Here is a 25,232-nt window from a genome sequence, read left to right on the forward strand (position 1 = left end):
GATGAGGATAGTGCTGAAGAGATCGGAGAAGGGTCGTCTCGGACTATTGTGCCAGATTTGGGTTTGTTTTGTGGAGGAAGGGATCCCGAGGCGCACTTGCGTGAATATATGCACGACATGTTTATTGAATCCTTCGGAGTAGATGAAATTGCCCAGTGGTTCCACCATTTGCTGATAGGCGAGCCTTTGGAATGGTTCCACTCATTACCCGACTCTTGCAAGCATGATTGGGATCAATTATCAGATTTATTCTTAGAAAAGTACCAAAGAGCCGAGGACAGGGCCGCAGAGCGCTTCGCAATGCAGATTGGACCTATCAAGCGTCCGCTATCGAGGGTTAGCAAATATAATGGCAACAAGGACCCTATGGAGCACCTTCACTTCTACTTATCAGCCATGGCGCCCTTGGGTTTTAAAGAAGAAGAGATCACTAGCTTGTTTTGTAATTCGTTGATAGGTGAGCCGTTAATGTGGTACATGTCGTTGCCGATGTATGTTAAGACCGATTGGGCGGAAATGACGAAAAGATTTATCAAGGAGTATACAGTATGGATGCTGGCAGAGCAAACCCCGGATTCCTCGTCTTACCAAACACCTGATGCGGTGTTAGCGATGCATAGGTATGGTGGATACCAGGATCCTGTTGAGCATGCAAGGTTATTCCGCAATCATATGTATGACGCCGGATTCCCGTAGTGTGAATTACATGAACATTTTCCGGAAACCTTAATGGGAGAAGCCTTGTTGTGGCATCAAGGCCTATCAGAGGAGGAAATGGGTCATTGGGTACCGCTCAGGAGTGCCTTTGTGGCAAGATATGAGATGTATGTTCCATGGACGGGATCCCTGGATGATCTGGATAGGATCAGGCAGTTCCCCGAGGAACCATTTGTGGACTATGCTAGAAGGTGGAGGCACCGTTATGAGCAGTGTCATGAAATAATGAGCGATAAGGTGTAGCTTATGTGCATACAACGAGGTGCTATTCCGTTGGCAGCAAGAAGGATGAGCAGAGTGTCCCTCCGAGATTACGACGATTTGATAGGCTGGGCGTTGTATGGATCGGCGGATCCCTTTTACTTGAATCTGAATGTTCCTCACGTCATGGATTTAATGGTTGTGGACATTTGGGAGAGTTCTTCGGACGAGGAAGATGCCAATCGGAGGGTTCCTATTAATATTTGGGACGAATCGGATGATGATCCGGAAATTGCGGTAATGACGAGATCAGGCCGTGTGGCCGAGGGGAAGGCACCTATGATAGCAACCGAGATTGGAGAAGGGTCAGCTCCTAAGCCCGATGACCACGTTCTTGAGCAGTTGAAGAAGACGCAGGCTAAGTCCACAGTCTGGGAAGTCTTATGTCATTCTACGTACCATCGTGAGAACCTGATGAAAGAGTTGCAGAATCTGGTTATTTCCACCGATACTGAGCCGGCAGCGCTAGTGGGAGCGATTATGGCCCGAAAGAAGGCTGAAATCACATTTACCGACGAGGATCTCCCAGAAGAGGGGAAGGCTCATAATAAGCCTTTGTACATCCGAGCAGAAATCAACGGGAAGAAGACTAGCTGTGTGATGGTCGATGATGGATCAGCCATTAACGTTTGCCCGCTGAAACTCTTATCTAAGTTGGGAGTAGAAAGAGGGGACCTAACGGCCTCGGAAACTGTGATAAAGGCTTATGATGATAGCCGTAGGCACATTGAAGGAGTCTTCAAGGCCAAGTTGAAAGTGGGGCCGCATGAAGAAGAAACTGAGTTCACGGTGCTGGATATCCCGGTAACCTGTGCTGTATTGTTGGGACGCCCATGGTTCCACAAGTTGGGAGGTGTGCCCTCCACGCTCCATCAGATGATCAAGTTCCCCTTCGGGGAGGAGATAGTGACAATCAGAGCTGAGAAATTGAGCTCGGTGGCAGCATTGGGGATTGAGCCTCAACTTTTCTCCGGGTTCCAAGTTTCCGGGATTTACGAGTCAAGCATGACCACCGATGTGGTGAAGATGATGAAGGGAGGTTTCATCCCAGGAATGGGCTTAGGAGCACACCATCAGGGGTTGCCAGAATTTCCGGACTTTAAGAGTCAGAAAACCCGGAGGGGTTTGGGATATGAGCAGGGAGGTCCGTCCAACGTGAGTGGTGAAGGAAAAGTGGGCCTAAGGAAGTACTTCGTGAATGAGGGGCATGGAAAGGCGTATTCAGGGACCCCCGAGGCATGGACTATCACAGAAGGGAAGATTCTGCCGGGGTTCGAAATCTTCAATGATGTTGCCGACTGGGGCAAAGGAAAGGCGAGCTGCTTTGTCGAGGAGATTATGATGCTGGATTTGAATGCCGAGGAGCAAGTCATCACCATTGAAGCAACTGCAGGAGCGGGAGATGAGCCTAGTACCTCCAAAATCCATGAGAAGTCCGAAGACCCTGATGATGAAAATTGTATTACTGCTTTGTTTGAATCAGATGATGTAATCACCCATGCTATCAATGAAATGAATTCTGATTTTGCTTACTTGCTTGATGTTGATCATGATCATTCCATGCATTCTCATTCATATAACATGCCTACATTTGAAATCAATGCAATAGAAATGTCAACTTTCAATCTTGGTACGGATGAAAATCCTAAACTTATACAAATTGCTCAAGAATTAACTATTGAAGAGAGAAAAGAATTCGAGAGAATAATTAAAAAATACGAAATTGTATTCGCATGGACATACAAAGACATGCCTGGAATTGATCAATCTATCGTAACTCACCGCATTCCAACTTATCCCGAAGCAAAGCCCATAAAGCAGAAGCTCCGACGTATGAGACCCGAATGGGTAGATAAGATCAGGGAGGAGGTGAAGAAGCAGTTAGAAGCAGGATTCATCGAAGTGATCGACTATCCCCCTTGGGTCGCAAATGTGGTGTCAATCGCAAAAAAGGACGGCAAAGTAAGGATGTGCGTTGATTACAGAGATCTTAACAAGGCATGCCCCAAGGATGAGTTCGCATTGCCTCATATCGACGTATTGATCGACAGTGCAGCGTCAATCGTCTTACACACGAATGTGGATGGTTTCATGGGCTACATGCAAGTTCAGATGGCCGAAAAGCACAAAGCAAAAACCTCGTTCACAACCGAGTGGGGGACATACTGTTATAGAGTAATGCCGTTTGGTTTGAAGAATGCCGGGGCAACTTACCAGCGAATGGCCACAGCATTGTTCCATGATATGATACACAAGGAGGTAGAATTCTACGTGGACGATATGATAGTCAAATCAGAGACAAGAGAAGGGCATTTTGCCGCGCTCGAGAAGTTTTTAGCCCGAATTGCAGAATTCAAGCTAAGGTTAAACCCGACGAAGTGCTTTTTCGGCGTCTCGTCAGGGAAAATCTTAGGCTATGTAATCGGAAATAAAGGAATCGAGGTGGATCCTGATAAAGTGAAGGCTATACAGGAGATGCCGGCGCCGAGAAATGAGAAGGAAGTGAGAGGGTTTCTGGGGCAGGTTCAGTATATCAGTCCGTTCATAGCGAGACTCACCGCAATCTGCGAGCCAATATTTAAGTTGCTAAGGAAAGACCAACCCGCTACTTGGAATGATAAGTGTCAGCAAGCTCTGGAGAGCGTCCGGAACTATTTGTCTAATCCGCCAGTGCTGAGACCGCCTAAACTGGGAAAGCCGCTTCTCCTCTATGTAGCAATTGAGGAGTGATCTATTGGGGCAATGTTGGCTCAAGAGGGAGACACCGGTGTGGAGCATGCGGTGTATTATTTGAGTAAGAAATTCCTGGAGTACGAGCTCAACAACATGATCGAAAAGACATGTGCGGCAGTGGTATGGTTGACAAAGAAACTGCGGCACTATTTCCAATCGTATAAAGTGATCATTATTTCTCGGATGGACCCCGTGAAGTATCTATACCGAACTCCATCCTTGACGGGGAAGTTAGCCAGATGGTTGTTGCTTTTGTCCGAGTTTGACATTGAATATGTGACGAAGAAGGTTATCAAAGGGAGGGTCGTGGCAGAATTTTTGGCCAACCAACCCCTGAATGCAGAGGAAGAAGAGATAAGCTATGATTTCCCCGATGAGCACTTGAACGCAATCGAAGTTATACCGTGGAAAATGTTCTTCGACGGAGCAGTTAATTCGAATGGAGCCGGAGTAGGAGTACTACTTACCTCACCAGAAGGAGAAAGGATCCCGATGGCCAAGAAGTTATCCTTCCCTCTCACCAATAATATGGCCGAGTATGAAGCGTGCATTTATGGTTTAGAGTCATTAGCGGCACTGGGAGCGTCATATGTCAAAATTTGGGGTGACTCAAAGTTGATCATCGAATAGGCACAAGGAAACTGGGAGGTAAGAGAAGAAAGACTACGTCCGTACCTCGATCAGCTAGAAGGGTTGGCACAAAGATTCAAAGAATGCCGTTTCTATCATATTCCTCGAGCACAGAACCAGGCGGCGGACGCCTTGGCCACTTTGGTGTCAGTTTGGGACAATCCCCGGAACCTTGCTTCGAAACCGTTGGTATTGAGAAGATCTCACAAACCATGCTACGAAGACGTAATGCTGTTAGGGCCAAACGAAAAACCGTGGTATTTCGACATCGTGAACTTCATAAAAAATGGAACATATCCGGCAGATTCAGAATCTAGGGATCAAGCTGTGATTAGAAGGCTAGCTCGTCAGTTCGTCATCCACAACGACTTGCTTTACAAAAGGCACATTGATGGATTACAACTAAGATGCTTGGATGCGGGAGAAGCCCGCGAGGCAATGGAATCAGTACATTCAGGAATTTGTGGAGCCCATATGGGGGGAGCAGTACTTGCTAAGAAAATTATTAGGCAAGGCTTCTATTGGCTCACCATGGAAAGAGATTGTAACGAGTATGCAAAGAAATGCCATGATTGTCAAATCCACGGCGATTCCAGTCATCTTCCGGCCATGGAACTACATGTGCTAGCACCTATTTGGCCATTCGCTGCTTGGGGCATTGACATCATCGGCGAAGTAAGGCCTAACGCTTCAAATGGACATAAGTTTATTGCTGTCGCCATCGATTATTTCACCAAGTGGGTAGAAGCAGAGTCGTTTGGCAAACTGGGATCCAAGCAGATGAGAAAGTTCATTGAAAAACACTTGATCACCAGGTTCGGAGTGCCTCATCACATGATTACAGATAATGGGGTCTAGTTTCAGGGGGAAGTAAGAAATCTTTTCCGAGAATATGGCATTGAAAATCACAGGTCTTCTCCGTACCGTCCACAGGCTAATGGAGCGGTAGAAGCAGCTAATAAGAACCTTAAAAGGATTCTCGTAAAAACGGTGGAATCACATCGGAATTGGCATGAGCACCTCCCACTCGCGTTGTGGGCTTATCGCACGACAGTTAGAACCTCAACTGGGGCAACGCCATTCTCTTTGGTATACGGAACAGAAGCAGTCCTGCCGATTGAGATCGAAAAGCGATCGTTGAGAATCGCAGTGGAAGCAGAAATCCCCGAGACGGAATGGGTGAAGAGGCGATGTGAGCAGTTGGCTTTAGTTGATGAGAAAAGGATGGAAGCCCTTTACCATGTACAGTTATATCAAAGAAGGATGACTCGGGCTTTCAATAAAAAGGTCAAGACCAGTCCTATCAAAGAAGGAGATTTAGTGCTGAAACAGATTCGTGTGACGCACACCGACCCTAGGGGCAAGTTTAAACCTAACTAGGAAGGGCCATTCGTCGTGAAGAAGATACTAAGCAAAGGAGCGGTGAATTTAACTACCATGGACGGCATGGAATTCTCCAAACCTACCAACCTGGATAGGCTTAAGAAATACTTTTCGTAAAAAAAAAAAGAAAAATTCCCGATAGGTTGAAAACCCGCAAAGGGCGACCTATGCAACAACGAGGGAAATCCCAATGGGTGAAAACCCGAAAGGGCACTCATTTAAAAATTCCGGGATAGTAAAAGGAGAGAAGAAAAATCGCCGGGATCCGAAAACCGAAAGGCGGGTCCTGGTAACAATAGTTATGACTTGAGCAGTTACAAAAACAATGTATAAGAGACTAAGTATTTCTGTTGTTTGTAAATAAATAAAGGGCATGAATATATTTGACGAGAATGATTGGAATCATCATAATCTACTAAATGCATGGTAATATGAATCATGAGTTATACATTTCCTATCTTACTTTTCATAAAAAGCCTACCTGATATCCACCCCACTCCCTATACATCAGCTATACAGCGGGGAAACTCTAATAAAAGCTACAAAGCAATAATGAAAGCTACAAAGCAATACATAACGAGCCTAATACGGAGGGAAGTCCCAATAGTCCTCAAAATCTCTCAAGTGTGATGCCCGCTCCGCAGATAGTGCCTCCTCGGCAGCTCGCGCTCGCTCATCAGTAACTCGTGCTCTCTCATCGGCGACCCGTGCTCTCTCCTCGGCAGCGAGGCGTCCGATCGACTCATCGCGCGCCCTCTCCTCGATGGCAAGGCGACCCTCAGTCTCTCGTCGCATCATCCCTGACCAGTGGTCATTTCTCTCCTGATACACCTGACCGACCCGGGCGTCGGCCTCCCGCACCAACTCGCTCTGCCTCCGCTCGTGGGCATGCAGATCGCTCTAAAAAAGGAACAAAAAAAAAAGAAGAAAAACAGATGTGAAAAAAAAAGCAGCATAGGCAAGAACAGAAATCATACATACATGCATGCATTCCACTACACTAAAATAAGGCAAGGATACATACCAGGTGGTCGGCACAGCGCAAGCTGAGGCGGTCTCTTACACAAAAGTCGTAGTTTTACTATTCACAATTGTTAGACGAGGTGTCGCGGCCTAATCTCCCGGGCGGATCGGGGGGTGGACAACCTCATGGCGACGTAAGCGGTGATTGGCGCCGAAAGCAACCAATCGTGGAATCAAGCTGCTCGGCAGGACCGGAGCTTAGAGATATGGAAGAGTCGCCACCCACGAATGGGAAAATGAACACCGATCCCTTGCGGGAGACCGGTGTGGGTTCGGGAAACTTAGGTACGAGCCGAGAAGGCTAGCTCCTTTCTGGAGAAAGGCTACTAGGCACCCCGACATCGCCCGGTTATGAACCACCGGCCTCCTACTCAGCATGTTAGGCGATAACGGACTAATCGTATACTTCTTTAAGTTTAAAATTCATTTGAAACCCTTTTCTTTCTCTTTTTTTGAAACCGTTTTGAGCATATATTATTGAAAAGCCATATTAGTAAAGAATCACTCATTTATGTTATACATACACAGAGAGGGGGGAGAAAGAAGTGGTTTATTTACAACCGTATTTAAAAGTCATGTCGTGTGTTTATTCTACACTAACTTGTTCCCCCAAAACGAGTTTATTCACATGGTTCGCACCTTAATCGCCGTTGGAACGATTTAGGTGCGTTTTAAAACCCCGTTTGATGAAGTTTACCCGAATCGCCGTTGGAACGACTCGAGGGTTTGAAAACATTGAGATAAAAAAACCTTTGATGAGAAAACGTGGTTAAACATACAAGTCAATTTTATTTTGTACAAATCATTTAAAAAAACGATTCAAAACTCTATTATTTACAATGGAAACGATTTTAATTACAAGGCTCGCTTAATCCGTCGTTTGGAACGGACTAAGGTTTTAAAGCGTGATGTTTTAAGAAACGATTTGAAATGTCAAGAAAACACTATTTATTTACATTAAGAATCTCTAAAAAAAACCTTTTAGTTTAAATAATTGAATTGAAAACTCTTTTTGTGATTTATTTTCCCCCTTTTTCCTTAATGGATTCTCTACTTATTATAATTACAATAATAAACCCCTTTAAACTAATATTCACTCTCAAATAATACTCATTTGGAACATGGACCCATGAATGGGCCAAAAGAATAAAGAAAATAATTTAGACATATATATATATATATATACATTTAAATCAAAAAAGAAGATATGAAAGTAAGAGTTAACACAAAAGAAACTATATGTATATGAAAATAATAGGTACAACACATTTATACAAAAAAAAAACGTGAAAATAATAAGTAAATCTTATGAATAAGAAAATAACATTTACCCAAAAATAATTTCATTCAATAATCAACAAAATAACCCAAATATCCCAACACTATATATATATACATAACTAATATAGTTTTAAATACCAAAAATAACATATACTAATGTCTATCAATTATTTTTCAAAATATCAAATAACTATCATTTAAAACATAGCCTAAATTAATAAAAAGGAAATACATATACATAATTATACTTATATTTAGAAAATAGTATAAAAAAATGGTATACAAATATTATCAAATAATTATATATGCTAAAGGTCCAAAATAATTTGAAAAACATATATTACACAATTATACATATATATATTAAAGATTAAAAGCTTAAAAGTTAGGAAAAAGGGACTGAAATGGCATTTTTTATGTTTTGGCAGATTTACCGACGGAAAATCCGTCGGTAAACAGCATTTAGTGACAGAATAGGTAAATTACAGCAGCGCTCCTAAATGTTTCCAGATTTATTCAAAAGCTTTAAATTAAATCTAATTCAATCGTTTTGGATTTCCGAACTACCAAAGATGGATCATAGTCGAAAACGGAAGTTCCTAAACGACGTTTTTTATTTCAAAACATTATTTAGAAATTTCTTTTAAATTAAAAACTTATAATTACAACGTTTTCGATACCCGAACTACCTTTTTATCGGATCACGGTTCGTATTGGGATATCAAAACGAGGTTTTTTATTTTAAAACAAAACCGAATTTTATTTGACACGAGATGAAAATTAAATAAATACGCTAATTAAATAAAATGTGACGAAATAAATAAATATCTAAACGAATAAAAACTATAGCATAAAAAAATAAATAGAAGAAGATAATAAATTAAATAAAATAAAGAGTCTAGTCCTCGGATAATACCTTAAATTCGGTATCTGACGGTCGAAGCCGATTGATTCCACGAACCACGATCTTCCGTTTTTAATGAAAATTTAGTAAAAATTGAACTTTAGGAAATTTGGAATTTTTGAGAAAAAAAAATATTTTTCTCAAAAAAATCACTCTCTTTCTCTAAAAATGTTTAGAGTGAGAAAGCTATCCAAAAAAATCCTCCTCCCCCCTCTTTGCATGGGGATCCGTGCCTTTTATAGGCAAACGGGTCCCCGGACCAATGGGCGACGCCCAAAGGAAATTGGGCGTCGCCCATTGGGGTTGGGCGGCCGCCCAACCTTGTGTTGGGCTACCGCCCAACGGCGTTGGGCGAGCGCCCGACCTTCGTCGGGCGTTCGCCCAACGGTCGTCGGGCTTCGCCCGACGTGGTTGGGCGCCCGCCCGACGACCCTCGGGGCGTGCCTCGCGCCGTCGGGCGTGCGCACCCCGCGGCCGCCGAGCGCGCGTTCCACGCCGCCGGACGCTCACACGTCGCGGCCGCCGAACGCGCGCTTCGCGCTACTGGGCGCGTGCGCTCAGCGGCCCACGAGAGCGCGCACCGTGCCACCGGACCCGGGCACTGCTCGGACGTCGAGAGCGTGCCACTCGCGGTGCGTCCGACGGACGCCGAGCGCACGTCTCGTGCCGCCGATTTTCCTTCGCTTATTATTCTTTATATATTTTTTCAAAACTTCCGGAATCAATCGCTTCAACCGTCTTGTTTTCAGGTTTTCGTCACAGGTCCTCCGACTCGGTGTCTACAACAATGCATATAGCGCACATTCTTACATAAAAGTAAACAAGTGTTACTTGTAAGTAAAGAAATTCACAGTTTCTAGCTAAAGTCCTCTAAGGCAGTCTAAAGGTTAGCATGCAAATCATGTTCGGATAGGAATGCTAAAGCCTAGAGTTTGAATCAAATAAAAGTGAGAAATTACTTACCTCGTTGCAGCGTGTCCGGCTCAGATGCATTGTAGTATCGTGGAAGGGATCCACTCTATCTAGGTTTACGTAAACCTCGTCCATGCCTCTCGTGCCATCGCATTCATCCAAATCCATCCCGAGGATAATCCAAATCGAAGTCTAGAGAGAGAAAGAAGAGAGAGAAGGTGTGGGGTTGAAATGAAACCCCACCACCTTATATAGGAAGAGGGAATGGCATTCCCGTAAATAGTGAAAAAAGTACGATTTGACATAAAGGTAAAAAGTAAATAATTAATTACTAGGTGCACAGACCTCCGATTTGCAGTCAGTTTCAGCCTGCATTTCTCCCAGACAGCAACCAATACTGTCAAGACATGAACTCCAGACAACAGTCAATTTTTTACAGAACAGTGACACCAGGCGAAGTACAGACAACAGTCAACAGAAAAATAATCATTAATCTATATCATTCCAGACCAAAATACGTTTCCATTAAACCTCCGGGACACTAGCTCCAGTGAGAAAATACAGACAATGGTGTTTTAAAAGAATTCAGAATCGTTAGAAAGAACCTTTTTGCCCTTGAGCCACCTTACCTACGGTTCACGACCGAGGTAGCTTTTTAGCCATCTTACCTACGGTTCACGACCGAGGTAGCTTTTTAGCCATCTTACCTACGGTTCACGACCGAGGTAGCTCTTTAGCCATCTTACCTACGGTTCACGACCGAGGTAGCTCTTTAGCCATCTTACCTACGGTTCACGACCGAGGTAGCTCTTTAGCCATCTTACCTACGGTTCACGACCGAGGTAGCTCTTTAGCCATCTTACCTACGGTTCACGACCGAGGTAGCTCTTTAGCCATCTTACCTACGGTTCACGACCGAGGTAGCTTTTTAGCCATCTTACCTACGGTTCACGACCGAGGTAGCTTTTTAGCCATCTTACCTACGGTTCACGACCGAGGTAGCTTTTTAGCCATCTTACCTACGGTTCACGACCGAGGTAGCTTTTTAGCCATCTTACCTACGGTTCACGACCGAGGTAGCTCTTTAGCCATCTTACCTACGGTTCACGAGTGAGGTAGCTCTTTAGCCATCTTACCTACGGTTCACGACCGAGGTAGCTCTTTAGCCATCTTACCTACGGTTCACGACCGAGGTAGCTCTTTAGCCATCTTACCTACGGTTCACGATCGAGGTAGCTTTTTAGCCATCTTACCTACGGTTCACGACCGAGGTAGCTTTTTAGCCATCTTACCTACGGTTCACGACCGAGGTAGCTTTTTAGCCATCTTACCTACGGTTCACGACCGAGGTAGCTTTTTAGCCATCTTACCTACGGTTCACGACCGAGGTAGCTCTTTAACCATCTTACCTACGGTTCACGAGCGAGGTAGCTCTTTAGCCATCTTACCTACGGTTCACGACCGAGGTAGCTCTTTAGCCATCTTACCTACGGTTCACGACCGAAGTAGCTCTTTAGCCATCTTACCTACGGTTCACGACCGAGGTAGCTCTTTAGCCATCTTACCTACGGTTCACGACCGAGGTAGCTTTTTAGCCATCTTACCTACGGTTCACGACCGAGGTAGCTCTTTAGCCATCTTACCTACGGTTCACGACCGAGGTAGCTTTTTAGCCATCTTACCTACGGTTCACGACCGAGGTAGCTTTTTAGCCATCTTACCTACGGTTCACGACCGAGGTAGCTTTTTAGCCATCTTACCTATGGTTCACGACCGAAGTAGCTCTTTAGCCATCTTACCTACGGTTCACGACCGAGGTAGCTCTTTAGCCATCTTACCTACGGTTCACGACCGAGGTAGCTTTTTAGCCATCTTACCTATGGTTCACGACCGAGGTAGCTTTTTAGCCATCTTACTTACGGTTCACGACCGAGGTAGCTTTTTAGCCATCTTACCTACGGTTCACGACCGATGTAGCTTTTTAGCCATCTTACCTACGGTCCACGACCGAGGTTGCTTTTGAGCCATTCTTACCCATAGTCAACGTACGCTAGATTCCGAGAGAAAAACATCCACCGACGGCCGATTCAGAGGCGAGGATGGAAAGAATCGGAGAACGACACCGGAACGCGCAGCGCGAAGGTCACGTATGCTCCCTCCTACTCCTTACGTGTCTTTTACTTTTATATGTTTTACATTGCATGTGTTATGTTAGCAAAAAACGTTTTCAAAACACACACATCACTGTCAAAATAGAAAAGTAGGGGCAACTGTAGACACCGAGTCGGAGGACCTGTGACGAAAACCTGAAAACAAGACGGTTGAAGCGATTGATTCCGGAAGTTTCAAATAAAATAAAATAAATAAGTTACAGTGGGTCGCTGTTGTGATGTGCGTAGTGCGAGTGCTTAGCGGCAGCCGACGGGCGTTCGACGACAGTCGGACACCCGCTCGACGATGCAAGGCGCGCGCTCGTCGACCACGGGACGTGTGCGCCTGGCAGCGCGAAACACACGTTCGGCGGTCACAACGCGTGGGCGCCCGACGGCGCGGAACGCAATCCCGACGGTCACGACACATGGACGCCCGACGGCGCGGAACATGAGCTCGACGGCCGCGGGGCATGCACGCCCGACGGTGCGAGACGTGCCCCGGCGGCCGTTGGACGAGCGCCCAACCGCGTCGGGCGGACGCCCAACCTTGCGTTGGGCGCTCGCCCAACGCTGTTGGGCGACCGCCCAACAATCGTTGGGCGATTGCCCAACAATCGTTGGGCGACCGCCCAACAATGTTGGGCGGTAGCCCAACGCAAGGTTGGGCGGCCGCCCAACATGCTTTGGGCGGCCGCCCAACCCTTTGGGCGACGCCCGATTTTACTCGGGCGTCGCCCATTGGTCCAGGGACCCGTTTGCCTATAAAAGGCACGGATCCCCATGCATTTTACAGAGAGAGAATTTTTGGAGTTTTCTCACTCTAAACATTTTTAGAGAGAGAAAGTCAATTTTTTGGAGAAAATATTTTTTTCCCAAAAAAATCCAAATTTTCCCAAAGTTAAATTTTTACTAAAAAACACAAAAAACCGGAAAATCACGACTCGTGGAATCAATCGGCTTCGACTGTCAGATACCGAACTTGAGGTATTATCCGAGGACTAGACTCGTTTTATTTTATTTAATTTATTTCTTTTCCTTTATTTATTTTTATGTTATAGTTTTTATTTATTTAGTTATTCTTTTATTTTATCACGTTTTATTTAATGTGCCATATTTATTTAATTTTCGTCTCGTGTTGAATAAATTCGGTTTTGCTTTAAAATAAAAAACCTCGTTTTGATATCCCAATACGAACCGTGATCCGATAAAAAGGTAGTTCGGGTATTGAAAGCGTTGTAACTATAAGTTTTAATTTAAAGGAATTTCCGAATAACGTTTTAAAATAAAAACGTCGTTTTAGGAACTTCCGTTTTTCACTATGATCCATTTTTGGTAGTTCGGAAATCCAAAACGATTGAATTAGATTTAATTTAAAGCTTTTGAATAAATCTGGAAATAATTGGAGTGCTGCTGTAATTTACCATTTCTGTCACTAATTGCTGTTTACCGACGGATTTTCCGTCGGTAAATCTGCTGGAATGTAAAAAATGCTGTTTTGGTCCCTCTTTCTTAACTTTTAAGCTTTTAATCCTTCATATGTATATGTATAGTTATGTAATATATATTTTCAAATTATTTTAGACATTTAGGATATATAATTATTTAGGATGTTTGTATATCATTTTTTATTCCATTTTTAAATATAAGTATATATATATATATATTTTATTTTTCATTCCTTTTGGGTTATATTGGATTTTATTTTAAATGTTATTTACTTGAGCATTTTGGAGATAATTAGTAGATATTTTGTGGATAATGGGTATTATTTTGATAGTTAAACTACATTATGTATATGTATACATATAGTTTTTGGGGATATTTGGGCTATATTAGTTATCATTAAATAAAATTATTTTGGGTGATAAATGTCATTTTCTTATTTATGAGTTTTATTTACTATTTTCACATATTTAAAGTATAAATGTATTATATTTAGTATTTTCATATATGTATTATATAGTCTCTTTTCATTAACTTTTATTTCATGTTCCATTTTTTATTTAAAATGTATATATATATCTATATTATTTTCTTTATTCTTTTGGACCATTTAGGGGTCCATATTTCAAATGGGCTTTACTTGGGAGTGAATTTTGATTTAATGTGTTTATTGTTGTAATTATATTCAAGTAAGGTTCCACTAAAGAAAAAAAAGGAAAATTAAATCACAAAAAGAGTTTTTAATTTAATCATTTAAACTAATGAATTTTTAGAGGTTCCTAATGTAAATAAATAGTGCTTTCTTGACATTTCAAATCGTTTCTCAAAACATCACGCTTTAAAACCTTAGTTCGTTCCAACGACGGATTAAGCGAGCCTTGTAATTAAAATCGTTTTCATTGTAAATAATAAAGTTTTGAATCGTTTTCTTAAATGATTTGTACAAAATAAAATTGACTTGTATGTTTAACCACGTTTTCTTATTAAAGGTTTTTTTTTATCTCAATGTTTTCAAACACTCGAGTCGTTCCAACGGCGATTCGGGTGAACTTCATCAAACGGGGTTTTAAAACGCACCTAAATCGTTCCAATGGCGATTAAGGTACGAACCAGGTAAATAAACTCGTTTTGGGGGAACAAGTTAGTGTAGAATAAACACACGGCATGACATTTAAATAAAGTTGTAAATAAATCACTTCTTTCTTCCCCCTTCTCTGTGTATGTATAATATAAATGGGTGATTCTTTACTAATATGGCTTTCCAATAATATATGCTCAAAACGGTTTCTGAAAAGAGAAAGAAAAGGTTTCAAATGAATTTTAAACTTAAAGAAGTATACGATTAGTCCGTTATCGCCTAACATGCTGAGTAGGAGGCCGGTGGTTCATAACCGGGCGATGTCGGGGTGCCTAGTAGCCTTTCTCCGGAAAGGAGCTAGCCTTCTCGGCTCGTACCTAAGTTTCCCGAACCCACACCGGTCTCCCGCAAGGGATCGGTGTTCATTTTCCCATTCGTGGGTGGCGACTCTTCCATATCTCCGAGCTCCGGTCCTGCCGAGCAGCTTGATTCCACGATTGGTTGCTTTCGGCGCCAATCACCGCTTATGTCGCCATGAGGTGTCCACCCCCCGGTCCGCCCGGGAGATTAGGCCGCGGCACCTCGTCTAACAACGACCAAAATCGGGGTATATGGTTCTAATATTAGAGAAGACAAGTTGCATAGTTGAGTAAACAATAACTTCATTTTTAATATATTTTGAAGGGTAAATTTCATCAATGGTGTACAACCTTTGCTCTATTTCACAGTTTGGTGTACAATCTTCAATTTGTCTCACTAATATGTACGAACTTATAGGTGACCTCCCACTATGGTGTACAACAGGTAAAAATGACCGGTCAACCTGAAGTCAATGTGCCACGTCATCAGTTTGACCGGTCAAAAAGTCAAAATTTAACCCCCTAATATTAAATTACTTTTATACCCTTTTCTTTCTCCTTCCCCTCTCTCTTTCTCTCTCTAACTTCTCTCTCCATTGTTTCTCTTCATTTAATCATTCTCTCTTTAAACTAATATATAATTTTGTTAATTTTCACCCATTGATGTGGTGATTATCCATCTCAATCATCCTTTATCAATTTTTAAAAAGTAAGGAATCAATTGGATATGATCATCCTTTATCAATTTTAAAAAAGTAAAGAATCAATTGAATATAGAAGGATGGAGACCTCAACTGGTTCCACTACATCAAATCCTACAATTGAAGGGTACCGCGGCTTTTTCTTATTTGGCAATGGTTACAGTTTCAAATTTGGCATTAATTGAAAAATCTAGAATCAATTGAAGTGTAATGCTGCTGTTTCTCATCGTCTGGTTCCACTAAATCAACTAAATCAAATACTACAGCACTGGACTCAGAGGCAAAAATGGTGGTTTCATCTGTTGAAATCTCTTTTCGAAGCAGAGGGCATGGATTCATCGAACTAAAGCAAGCCAGGAAAGTAAGTTTGTCTCTTTTCTCAGCCTTTTCCGTTTTTAGCCTTTCTTCCCCAACGTCTACGCTTTCGACGACTCAGTTTCAGGCAAGTCCTTTATCTGGACTCTGATTTAGTCCTCATCGACCATATTGCAAAACTCGACGCTGCTGCACTAGGTAAAAAAGCAGTCCTCGCAACTCTGGAGCACTGTAATACGAATTTCACTTCGTATTTCACTCCATCATTTTGGTCAAATCCTTCTTAAATTGATGGAGCTGCTCAGAATTTATTGGAAACGGTGGAGCTTCTTTGAATGGCTGGAGCTTCTTAAATTGCTAGGGAAACTTTTGAGAAAGAGAAGGTAAAGAGGTTGAATTAAGATTCAGTTGGAGAGGAGGGAATTAATTTGTAGGCTTTTAATTTAAGGGTAATGGGTTCCCATGAAGTTTGAAGAGAGATGAGTTAGATAGAGAAGTTTGAAGTGAGAGATTAGAGAGAGATGAGATAGATAAAGAGAAATAAAATTGAAGAGTGAGAAAGAAATGAAGGGAAGAAGATGAAGAGATTAAAGAGATAGGGGTAAAAAAAAGAGAGAAAAATAAATTTTTTTATTTTTTAATTTTGTGGGTCCCACTTATATTAATGAATTGGATGAAAAATGGTGATGTGGCGCGTTGACTTCGGGTTGATCGGTCATTTTTACCTGCTGTATACCATAGTGGGAGGTCACCTATAAGTTCGTATATATTAGTGAGACAAATTGAAGGTTATACACCAAAGTGTGAAATGGGGCAAAGGTTGTATAACATTGATGAAATTTACCATATTTTTGAATTATGTAATAACATTCTAAGATGTGTGGAATACGTATTCCGAATTTAACTTACTTTTTTGTGACCGAGCGATCAATTGATTATATTTTATGCAAGTTCAGGGGGCTAACTGAATATTTTATGCAAGTTTAGGGGGCTATCAGGACACTTTAAAAATTCAAGGAACCAATCAAGCTTTTTGAACAAATTCAAGGAATTCATTGTTTTGCCCAAAGATGGGCATTTGTAGGTGTATCAAATCTATCACAAGATTGGGGAAAAGAAATCCAGCTCAAATATGTTTGTGAAAGAATCGAATTAATGAGAAAGATAACGAAAATGGAACCGTTAACGAAAAGAGAGAATGGGATAAAAAGAAGGGAAAATTATAAAACTAGGTCAAATGGGAGGCCCATTTATATATCTAACCCATTTACTCAACCTACTACATATCTAGACTGATTTTGTGTGACTTTTCCATAATACCCTCAATATTTACGCGCGTCTCGCCCCCTCCCGTCTGACTTCGCAGATTCCATATTATGCGAAGCCTGCGAAGCTAATGTTTGGGTTTACTTGATGAATTTAATTAGCATATGCGAAGCTAATGTTTGGTTTACTTGATGAATTTCATTAGCATATGCGAAGCCTGCGAAGCTAAAGTTTGGTTTACTTGATGAATTTAGTTCGCATATGCGAAGCCTGGATATGTTTTGAAGCTAATTTGCGAAGTGGTATATAACAAATGGCAAACAACAACGGATTCTAACATTAAAATCATAACATTATCAAAATTTACAACAAGACCACAATAACAACATTAAAATCACAACAACATCAAAATTTACAACAAGATTGCCACAATAAACTCCTAACAAAGCACATTCACTCCTAAAATGGTTGGTTAGTAGAGATTGTGCTAATAATCTGGTATCAATTTTGAAGCGAATGAGTAATCTTGGTGTGCATCGTGAGACACATCCATCCCAAAAGGTCTGGACTTCTGGTCCAGACCTTTTGGGATGGATGTGTCTCACGATGCACACCAAGATTACTCATTCGCTTCAAAATTGATACCAGATTATTAGCACAATCTCTACTAACCAACCATTGTAGGAGTGAATGTGCCAATCTTGAGGGAAATTTCTCCCTGCACAGGAAGGAAAGTTATCTCCCCTGCATTCGAGGACGCCGCCTTCTAGAAAGGGATGTTATGTAATCAACCACCTTCAGAAAAAATTAATCGTGTTAGGCAGGGAAAAAGACGATTATGGCTTCGCGAAATGAGGATTAGCGAAACATGCGAATGTAAATGTGCAGGGAAAGAGGTGATTTTACTTCGCTAATCGATGTTTTCACGAGGTATATAGGTTTGAAATGTGACGATCTACGTCGCATATCAATGCTTTTGCGAAGTCTGCGAGTCAAATCATGAACTTTTCTACTCGCAGACTTCGCGAACTAATCGATTCACGAAGTAGATCCACACGTTTCAGGCTCTTTCTCTTCGTAGATCTTCGCGAAATCATCGATTCACGAAGTAGATCATCACGTTTCAGGCTATTTCTCTTCGCAAATCTTCGCGAAATCATCGACTATGCGAAGTGTATTCAATAAAAAACGCAGAAAAAACAACAGATACTTACATTTTTCGCGCCTTTCACCCTTAAAAGCGACAATAACAATATGATAAACTGGGAAAGACGAAGGAAATAACGTAGAATAACCATTTCTTTGATGGTAACAAAAAGAAAGAAACCAAGTAACGAGCAGGAACATGAAGATGAAGAACCATGGCTTCGTTTTCTAGGATTAGAAAGATGCAGAATCAAGAGATGAAGAGAGGAAAAAGAGAAATTCATTGTGATTTGGCGAAATGGTGCAGATTTCGTGTAATTTAAAGGAAGATAGGAAGATCAAAAGTCTTAAAATCATTAATGAAGGAGCCAACTTTTTGCGTAACCAAGGAGATGAGGGGGAACGGATGTTCGCGTTGTGGGAAGTGGGAAGGTTAGGGGTATTATGAAAAAGTCACACAAAATCAGTTTAGATATGTAGTAGGTTGAGTAAATGGATTAAATATGTAAATAAGTCTCCCATTTAACCTAGTTTTGTAATTTTTCCTAAAAAGAATTAGGGAGTCGAGCCGTCCTTTTTTTTGGGATATATTCAGCCTATTTAAAAATATTATACGTAGGGGTGGGCAAAAAAACTGATTAAACTGGTAACCGAACCGAAAATCGGTAATTTGAACTGGAAAAAGCGGTTAACCGAACTGGTGGTTTTCTTAATGGTTAAAAAAATAGATACGTACCGGTTTCGGTTTCGGATTAGAGTGTTCAAAAACCGCGGTTAACGGTTAACCGAACCGTTTAATAAATACAAATTTAAAAATATATATATAAGCCATTTGACGATAAAGACAAGACAAATATAAATATAAATACATAGATTATACTGCTTAATATAAATGCATAGATTATAACATAGATTATACTGCTTTATGTTGTAATAAGTAATTTGATGAAATATTATTTACATTTCTTTATGTTTTAAATGTAAACTTGATGGACTGTTTTTTATTTCGAAACTTATGTTTGAATTCTGAACTTTTATATGAATTCATTTCGTTTGAATTTTTGAAATTATGTGTATTTTAATATTGTTAAAAATTTTAGGTTTAGGTAAAAATTATGGTTAACTGTTGATTTTTGGTTAACTAGTGAGAATTGGTTAAAAACTGTTAACCGAAAAACATAACCGAAATTAATGATTAACCGATTATATGGTTAACCGATTGATATAGATCGGTTTTGGTTTGGATAGTTAAAAAACCATTGATAATGGTTCAGTTAATTTTTTTAACTAATGGCATCGGTCAACCGAACCGTGCCCACTCCTAATTATAGGTGCGCATGTATAGCATATATGCAACATAGTTATTCCATTAACCTAACTTTTAAAGTTGGTTTTTCGATTTTCTGGAGTTTTTCCTCATTCTATCCCTCCAACGTACAGGTGATAAAAAACATATCAAGGAAGAAAACGACATCGTAATAGAGATCCATATGCACTCTGGTTCAGTTCACAAAAACCCCTTAACCCCTAGAACTGCAGCAGTGGAAGAATTGACCGCAAAGTCCCTCTCCACTCTCTGCAAATTATGGGGTTCTTCGACCTCAACCTTCCTTATGAAACCTTACAATCCTCCAAAACAACGCGATTAAAGCTGGTAATCAAGGCAATGGAGCTTGGCTACACCGGCATCGCTTATAACCACACCATCAAGGGCGTAATGTCCGATCGCGACCGCTGTTCTATAGTTCCATTCTCGCTTTCTTCCCTCCTCAATTTCGCTCCTTCTCTTTCCGCCTCCGTCAATCTCCACCGTGATCTCCTCGGAATCCCACGCTCCTCTCCCTTCCGCCAGTACACGCGCTTGACTGTCTGCGTCGATAATCCCGCTAAGAGTCAGGCACTTAACAGTGGAAATTCTATTTTGAAGACTTATGATTTGGTTGCTGTTAGGCCTCTCAATCAAGTCGCTTTTGATCATGCCTGTGAGAAATCTGAGGTTCGAATTTGTTTTAAGATTCATAGGGCTTTGTTGTTTAATGAAGGCATGCTTTTCTTATTTTGTTAATGAATTATGTTAGGTGGATATAATTGCTGTTGATTTTTCAGAGAAGCTTCCTTTTAGGTTGAAGCAGCCTATGGTTAAAGCTGCTATCCAGGTTTGTTATGATATTCATGTTTTTGGTTTTCATTCTTAAAGATCGACGAAATTTCTTATTCCTTACAGTGGTTTTTCTGTTAACTTATTTATTTATTTATTTTTTATATGCAGCGTGGAGTTTACTTTGAAATTACATACTCTGATCTCATTGTTGATGTTCAAGTTAGGAGGCAAATGATATCAAATGCCAAGGTTAGTTTTACATAGTTCATTAATAGATTGATTTGGCCTTAAAGCATAATGACACTGTTGTTTGGGTTAATTTTGTTGGCTTCATTATTATTGAAGGAGTTTTATGCCTTACCCTGCTCACTTTTTGTCTTATTTCCACGGTTAGAATGGTTTTAGTTTCAAATTCAAATGTTTTCAATGAAATTAGTTTACAAAATTTTATGAAGAAATGGTGAAGTTAGAAAAGAAGTTTCATGTTGCCCCTATTTGAACTTAACCTATTCTATATGCAATTTCATTTTGTTTATTCCTTCTCTCCCTTTCACCCCCTCATTTTCTTTGCTCTTTCATTTGTTTCTTTATAATTTTCAAAGTTTTGGATGTAGAGTCTCACTTGTCATTTTTTATTTATATGGAGAGCATGGTGCTTGAACGGTTATGTCAGAAGGGTATACTGGGAAAATGAATATCAGAGTGTTGCTTTTATGCAAATGAAACGCTTATGGATGTTTCACAATATTTCCTTAAGTGTATGTTATTGTGCATCTTTTTTTGTTGACATAAAATAGATCAAATTCACCGTTGTAATAGTGCAATTTAACGCGAGATAGTACATGGGTCCATTTTGTAATCCAAATTGTTAGGCCCAAAAGTGGAAGCTAGCCAGACATTGTAGAACTCAATCATAATGGCCATTTTGAAATAGTTCTTGCTTGCAGCTTTAGCTGTTCCCCAGTTGATTTCTGTACTTGTAGGTTATTGTCTTTTAGGTGTGATGTAAAGGAGAACGACAGTTTCTTTGGTTTGTTTTAAATTTTTTATTGATCTCTAATAGTAATACACATGTATCGCCAATGCGAAGTTGATTGACCATACTTTTTGGAGAAATTGCTACTTAACTTGGAGAGGTTAGATCACTCAAGTTACTTTTAGTTGAAGAAGAAATGGATTGTGGTTAATTTTAATTCAAAACCTACCAATTGGTACCTTACACAAGAAAATGGGCTTTGACACTTCCACATGGTTATTGAGTTGATTTTAAATTCTAAGCGGGTTTTGTTTCTGATGCTAGTGGATTTTGGATCTCCAAGTACTTGTCTATTTTTATTTTTTAGTTGTGTCTATTATGGCTTAACATCAAAATTGCTACATGCCAATGGGTTTCGACATTGATTTGAACTAAACTTGTGTATGGAATGAATTTCAACAGCTTGGCTGGGATGGATTCTTTTAAAATTGGTTGAATTATTTGGTGCTACTAGCACTACTACTTATACTGAATTTTTCTGCACGAGTTTGTAACTAAGAAGGCTCAGATTCTTGAAGCTTGTGCTATTATAAGGAGTTAGACTTATGGTGTGCTGAACCATGCGATCTTCTAAAAATCATTCACATTTTTGGCTGTCAACAATTTCAAGTTTCGCATGCTCAGTTCTCTCTACTGTTTGCATTTTTATTGTTGGATGTCTCCCAATATTCATCATTGATCAACTAGATGTTTACAGCTTCATTTGAACTATTGGCTTGAACTGGTCAATATCTAAATTGTCTTTTCTGAAGTTCAAGAGTCAGTATGAAGTCTGTTACTTATGCTGTTCCTGCTTAAGCAGTGTCATCAAAGTGTAAGGGCGCCAATTTGAACTCTAGAGTCTTGCAATTGAATGATTTTTAGTCTTTCCAGTTGAGAGATGAGAAATTCAAATAATTGAGATATTTTACGGTGTCTATCCTGCAGATTCAAAAATGATTTTTTCATTTATCTATTCCTTTTCTGGCTGAATTTTCAATGCTGCTGCTTATTAATTATAGCCGCATTCTTTCTGACTCGTAGTTGCTGGTGGATTGGACTCGAGGAAGGAATATCATTTTATCAAGTGGTGCTTCTTCTGTGAGTGAACTTAGGGGACCATGTGATGTTGCAAATTTGTCATCTTTGCTTGGACTCTCTACTGAACGAGCCAAAGCGGCCATTTCCAAGAATTGTAGGTATAGAAATGTGCAAAAAGCCAAAATTTTTGTTGTTGTGTCAGTTTATTTTGCTAATGTTAGGAGTCATTTCTTCCAAATGTGTAACAGGAATCTCATAGCTATTGCTTTAAGGAAAAAGCACTTCCACAAGGAGGCTATTAGAGTTGAATTGATGCCATCGGATGTAAAATCTGACCCAAAGGCACCTTTGTCTTTGGACTGGCTTAAATGGGATCCCTTATCTAGTGGTGAAGGGGATTTGCTACTGGAGGACATGGCGAAGTCTTTTTCTGCTACTGTTGGAGTTTCTGGTTCTGTTAAAGCCATTGATTTTACTTCAGTTATTGACAGCATTTCATCACATGGTGGAAGCTTGTTGAGTGCTTTTAAGGCAGTTGATGTACCGGTTGCAACAACTCAGATATCTGAAAAACTCGGAGGAAATGATTTTCCTGAAACAGATTGGAAATCTTTGTGCAATTCTTCATCAAAGAAACAGATATTGGATCATAGAAGTTCCCAAGTGGAATATTTGCCAGGAAATGCTGCAAAATCTGTGGATTTTAGAGCTCCTGCCAACATGACACAGGAAGAGCCAAAGAATTCAAATTTCCCAGATTTGTTATTTCCTCTCCATGTCACTCAAATACAAGGTTTGCAATCACAAAACCATTTCCCTAGTCGTGAAGACATAATATGTCAAGGATCTGCTATGGACATTGGGTTAACTGCTGCTTTTGTTTCTGATAATAAAGTGGAAAAGTTGTCCAAGGACTTAACATCTCATGCTCATCAGATTGAGAATATTATAGATTCACAAGATTTGGATGCAGTTCCAGGTTCAGAACATTGTCCGGTGGACGGGTGCATAGCAGAGATGGGTGTAGAGGGTAAGGAAGATACATCTGTAACTGAAGATTTGTGCGGCGGAGAAATCAGGAAATCAGTAGCAGATAAGATAACTCTTATGGATCATTTTCCATTTTCATTGGCTTCTGATGATTTGAAAATTATGGGTGTCTCTTCCGATATAAATCAAGAGTCTCTGAAGGAGGCTGCAATGGAAGAGAAAGAACCTGCAGATGTCAATTTAGAGACCTCTAATGAGATTGCTATGAAAGAGCAAGAATACAGAGATGTCAATCGGGAGACTCAAGAGGAATTGACTATGGAAAAGCAAGAACAAGAAGCTCCAAATGAGCAAACCGTAGAGGAGCCGGTTATAGATGACCATAAAGATGTGGGTACTGAAGTTATTCTTGGGGTGGACAACAGTTTGAAAGTTAAGGATGAGTCTTTGGGTGCAAATTCTATTACTTTAATGGAGGTGGAGTTGAAGAAGCAAAAGCATGAAGAAGCTGATACTCCAAGTAATCTTCCAAAATTGCTCCCATGTTTACCAGGTATCAATTTAGCTATAAGTTTTTTGAATTGGACTTTATCTTGCCAACTTTGTTGAACCTGTATTGGGAGAACCTGTAATTCAAATTGGATACTTCTTTTTCATCAGATTTAGAGTTCATCTACATTCATTTGGTTTTAGAGTTCTGGTTGATTTTTTCGCCTGTATTCAGAATTCTTTGTTATAATATGACTGCCATGTTCCGAAATTTCCAATTACAATCTGCTCTATGTTAAATGCAGGGAAATCCAAAGCAAAGGCGAGGTCATTTTCCCAACCTCATAAATTTCCTTTAAGGCGTATGCTAAATCTGACACCTTTCAAAAGGAAGTCTAAAAAATCCAAACACAAGAAGGTTTAGATAAGTTTCCTCCCCCCTTACCTCACTAAAATTTTGTTCTGTATGGGCGTTATCTTTTGTAGTGTTTAGAATATGCTAATTTCATTTTTCTTCCTTTAGCTGTATCATAAGTGAATTCATTTACAACGATGTTACAAATTTTGTCCATAGATCTTGCACACGCTTCTGCAGTTGAAATTTTTGGTCCTCACTGTATTCTGGATTTGTTAAATCTTTTATACAGAGGAGAAAAATTGATTCCATCAAATTTCTATTGTTTGCTAACTGACCAAATATTGTGTCAACATTCATTCTGGCTCTTAACATAGTTTATGATTTCTTCGGTTGATGGCAGTAAGCTGGAGATTAACTAGTATAGCCTAATTAGAATTTGGTCTGAATTTGGATTAATTACTATTTTATTAAATAGTCTTTGCTGGTTTACTGCTTAATCTAAGGTAACTATAATTTGGCTCTTCTATTTATCTTGTCACCTTGTTAACATAGAAGATTTTTATTCGATTTTGAAAAGAAAATTAATATAGCAAAATTTTGGTGAGTAGTTTATATTTGCTTTTCACTGATTTTGGTTTTGATTTTGATGTGAATTGGAATGGAATTCTAATGAAGCACCGATACTTCCTGGAGGTCACCGTACGCGTATCCGATACTCCGGGTGCGGGGATTCGCCGGGGATTCGCCCGGATACGTACGGGATTCGCCTGGGAAGTATCCCCATTTTTCTTTTCTTTTTTAAATGAGGGGATACGCGGGGACACTTGGGGGACACGTCGGGGATACTTTAGGGGGTTTTTTAAAAAAACTTTGAAAGTATAAGGGTTTTTTTAAAAAAAAAAACTCAGTAAATAGAAGGATTAAAATGAAATA

General features: G+C 40.4%; 1 protein-coding gene across 1 annotated transcript; it reads left to right on the plus strand.

Moving 5' to 3' along the window:
- The first annotated feature begins 19,739 nt into the window (after window positions 1-19,739).
- LOC136224467 (uncharacterized) lies at window positions 19,740-25,002 on the plus strand. The gene is made up of 6 exons (XM_066012815.1): window positions 19,740-20,301; window positions 20,384-20,461; window positions 20,575-20,655; window positions 22,466-22,620; window positions 22,711-24,005; window positions 24,247-25,002. Exons 1-6 carry the CDS (start codon window positions 19,891-19,893, stop codon window positions 24,363-24,365), a joined length of 2,139 nt encoding a protein of 712 aa, XP_065868887.1. The 5' UTR covers window positions 19,740-19,890; the 3' UTR covers window positions 24,366-25,002.
- The last annotated feature ends 230 nt before the right edge of the window (window positions 25,003-25,232 follow it).

Source organism: Euphorbia lathyris, chromosome 3 (assembly GCF_963576675.1).
Source record: "Euphorbia lathyris chromosome 3, ddEupLath1.1, whole genome shotgun sequence".
NCBI classification, from domain to species: Eukaryota; Viridiplantae; Streptophyta; class Magnoliopsida; order Malpighiales; family Euphorbiaceae; genus Euphorbia; species Euphorbia lathyris.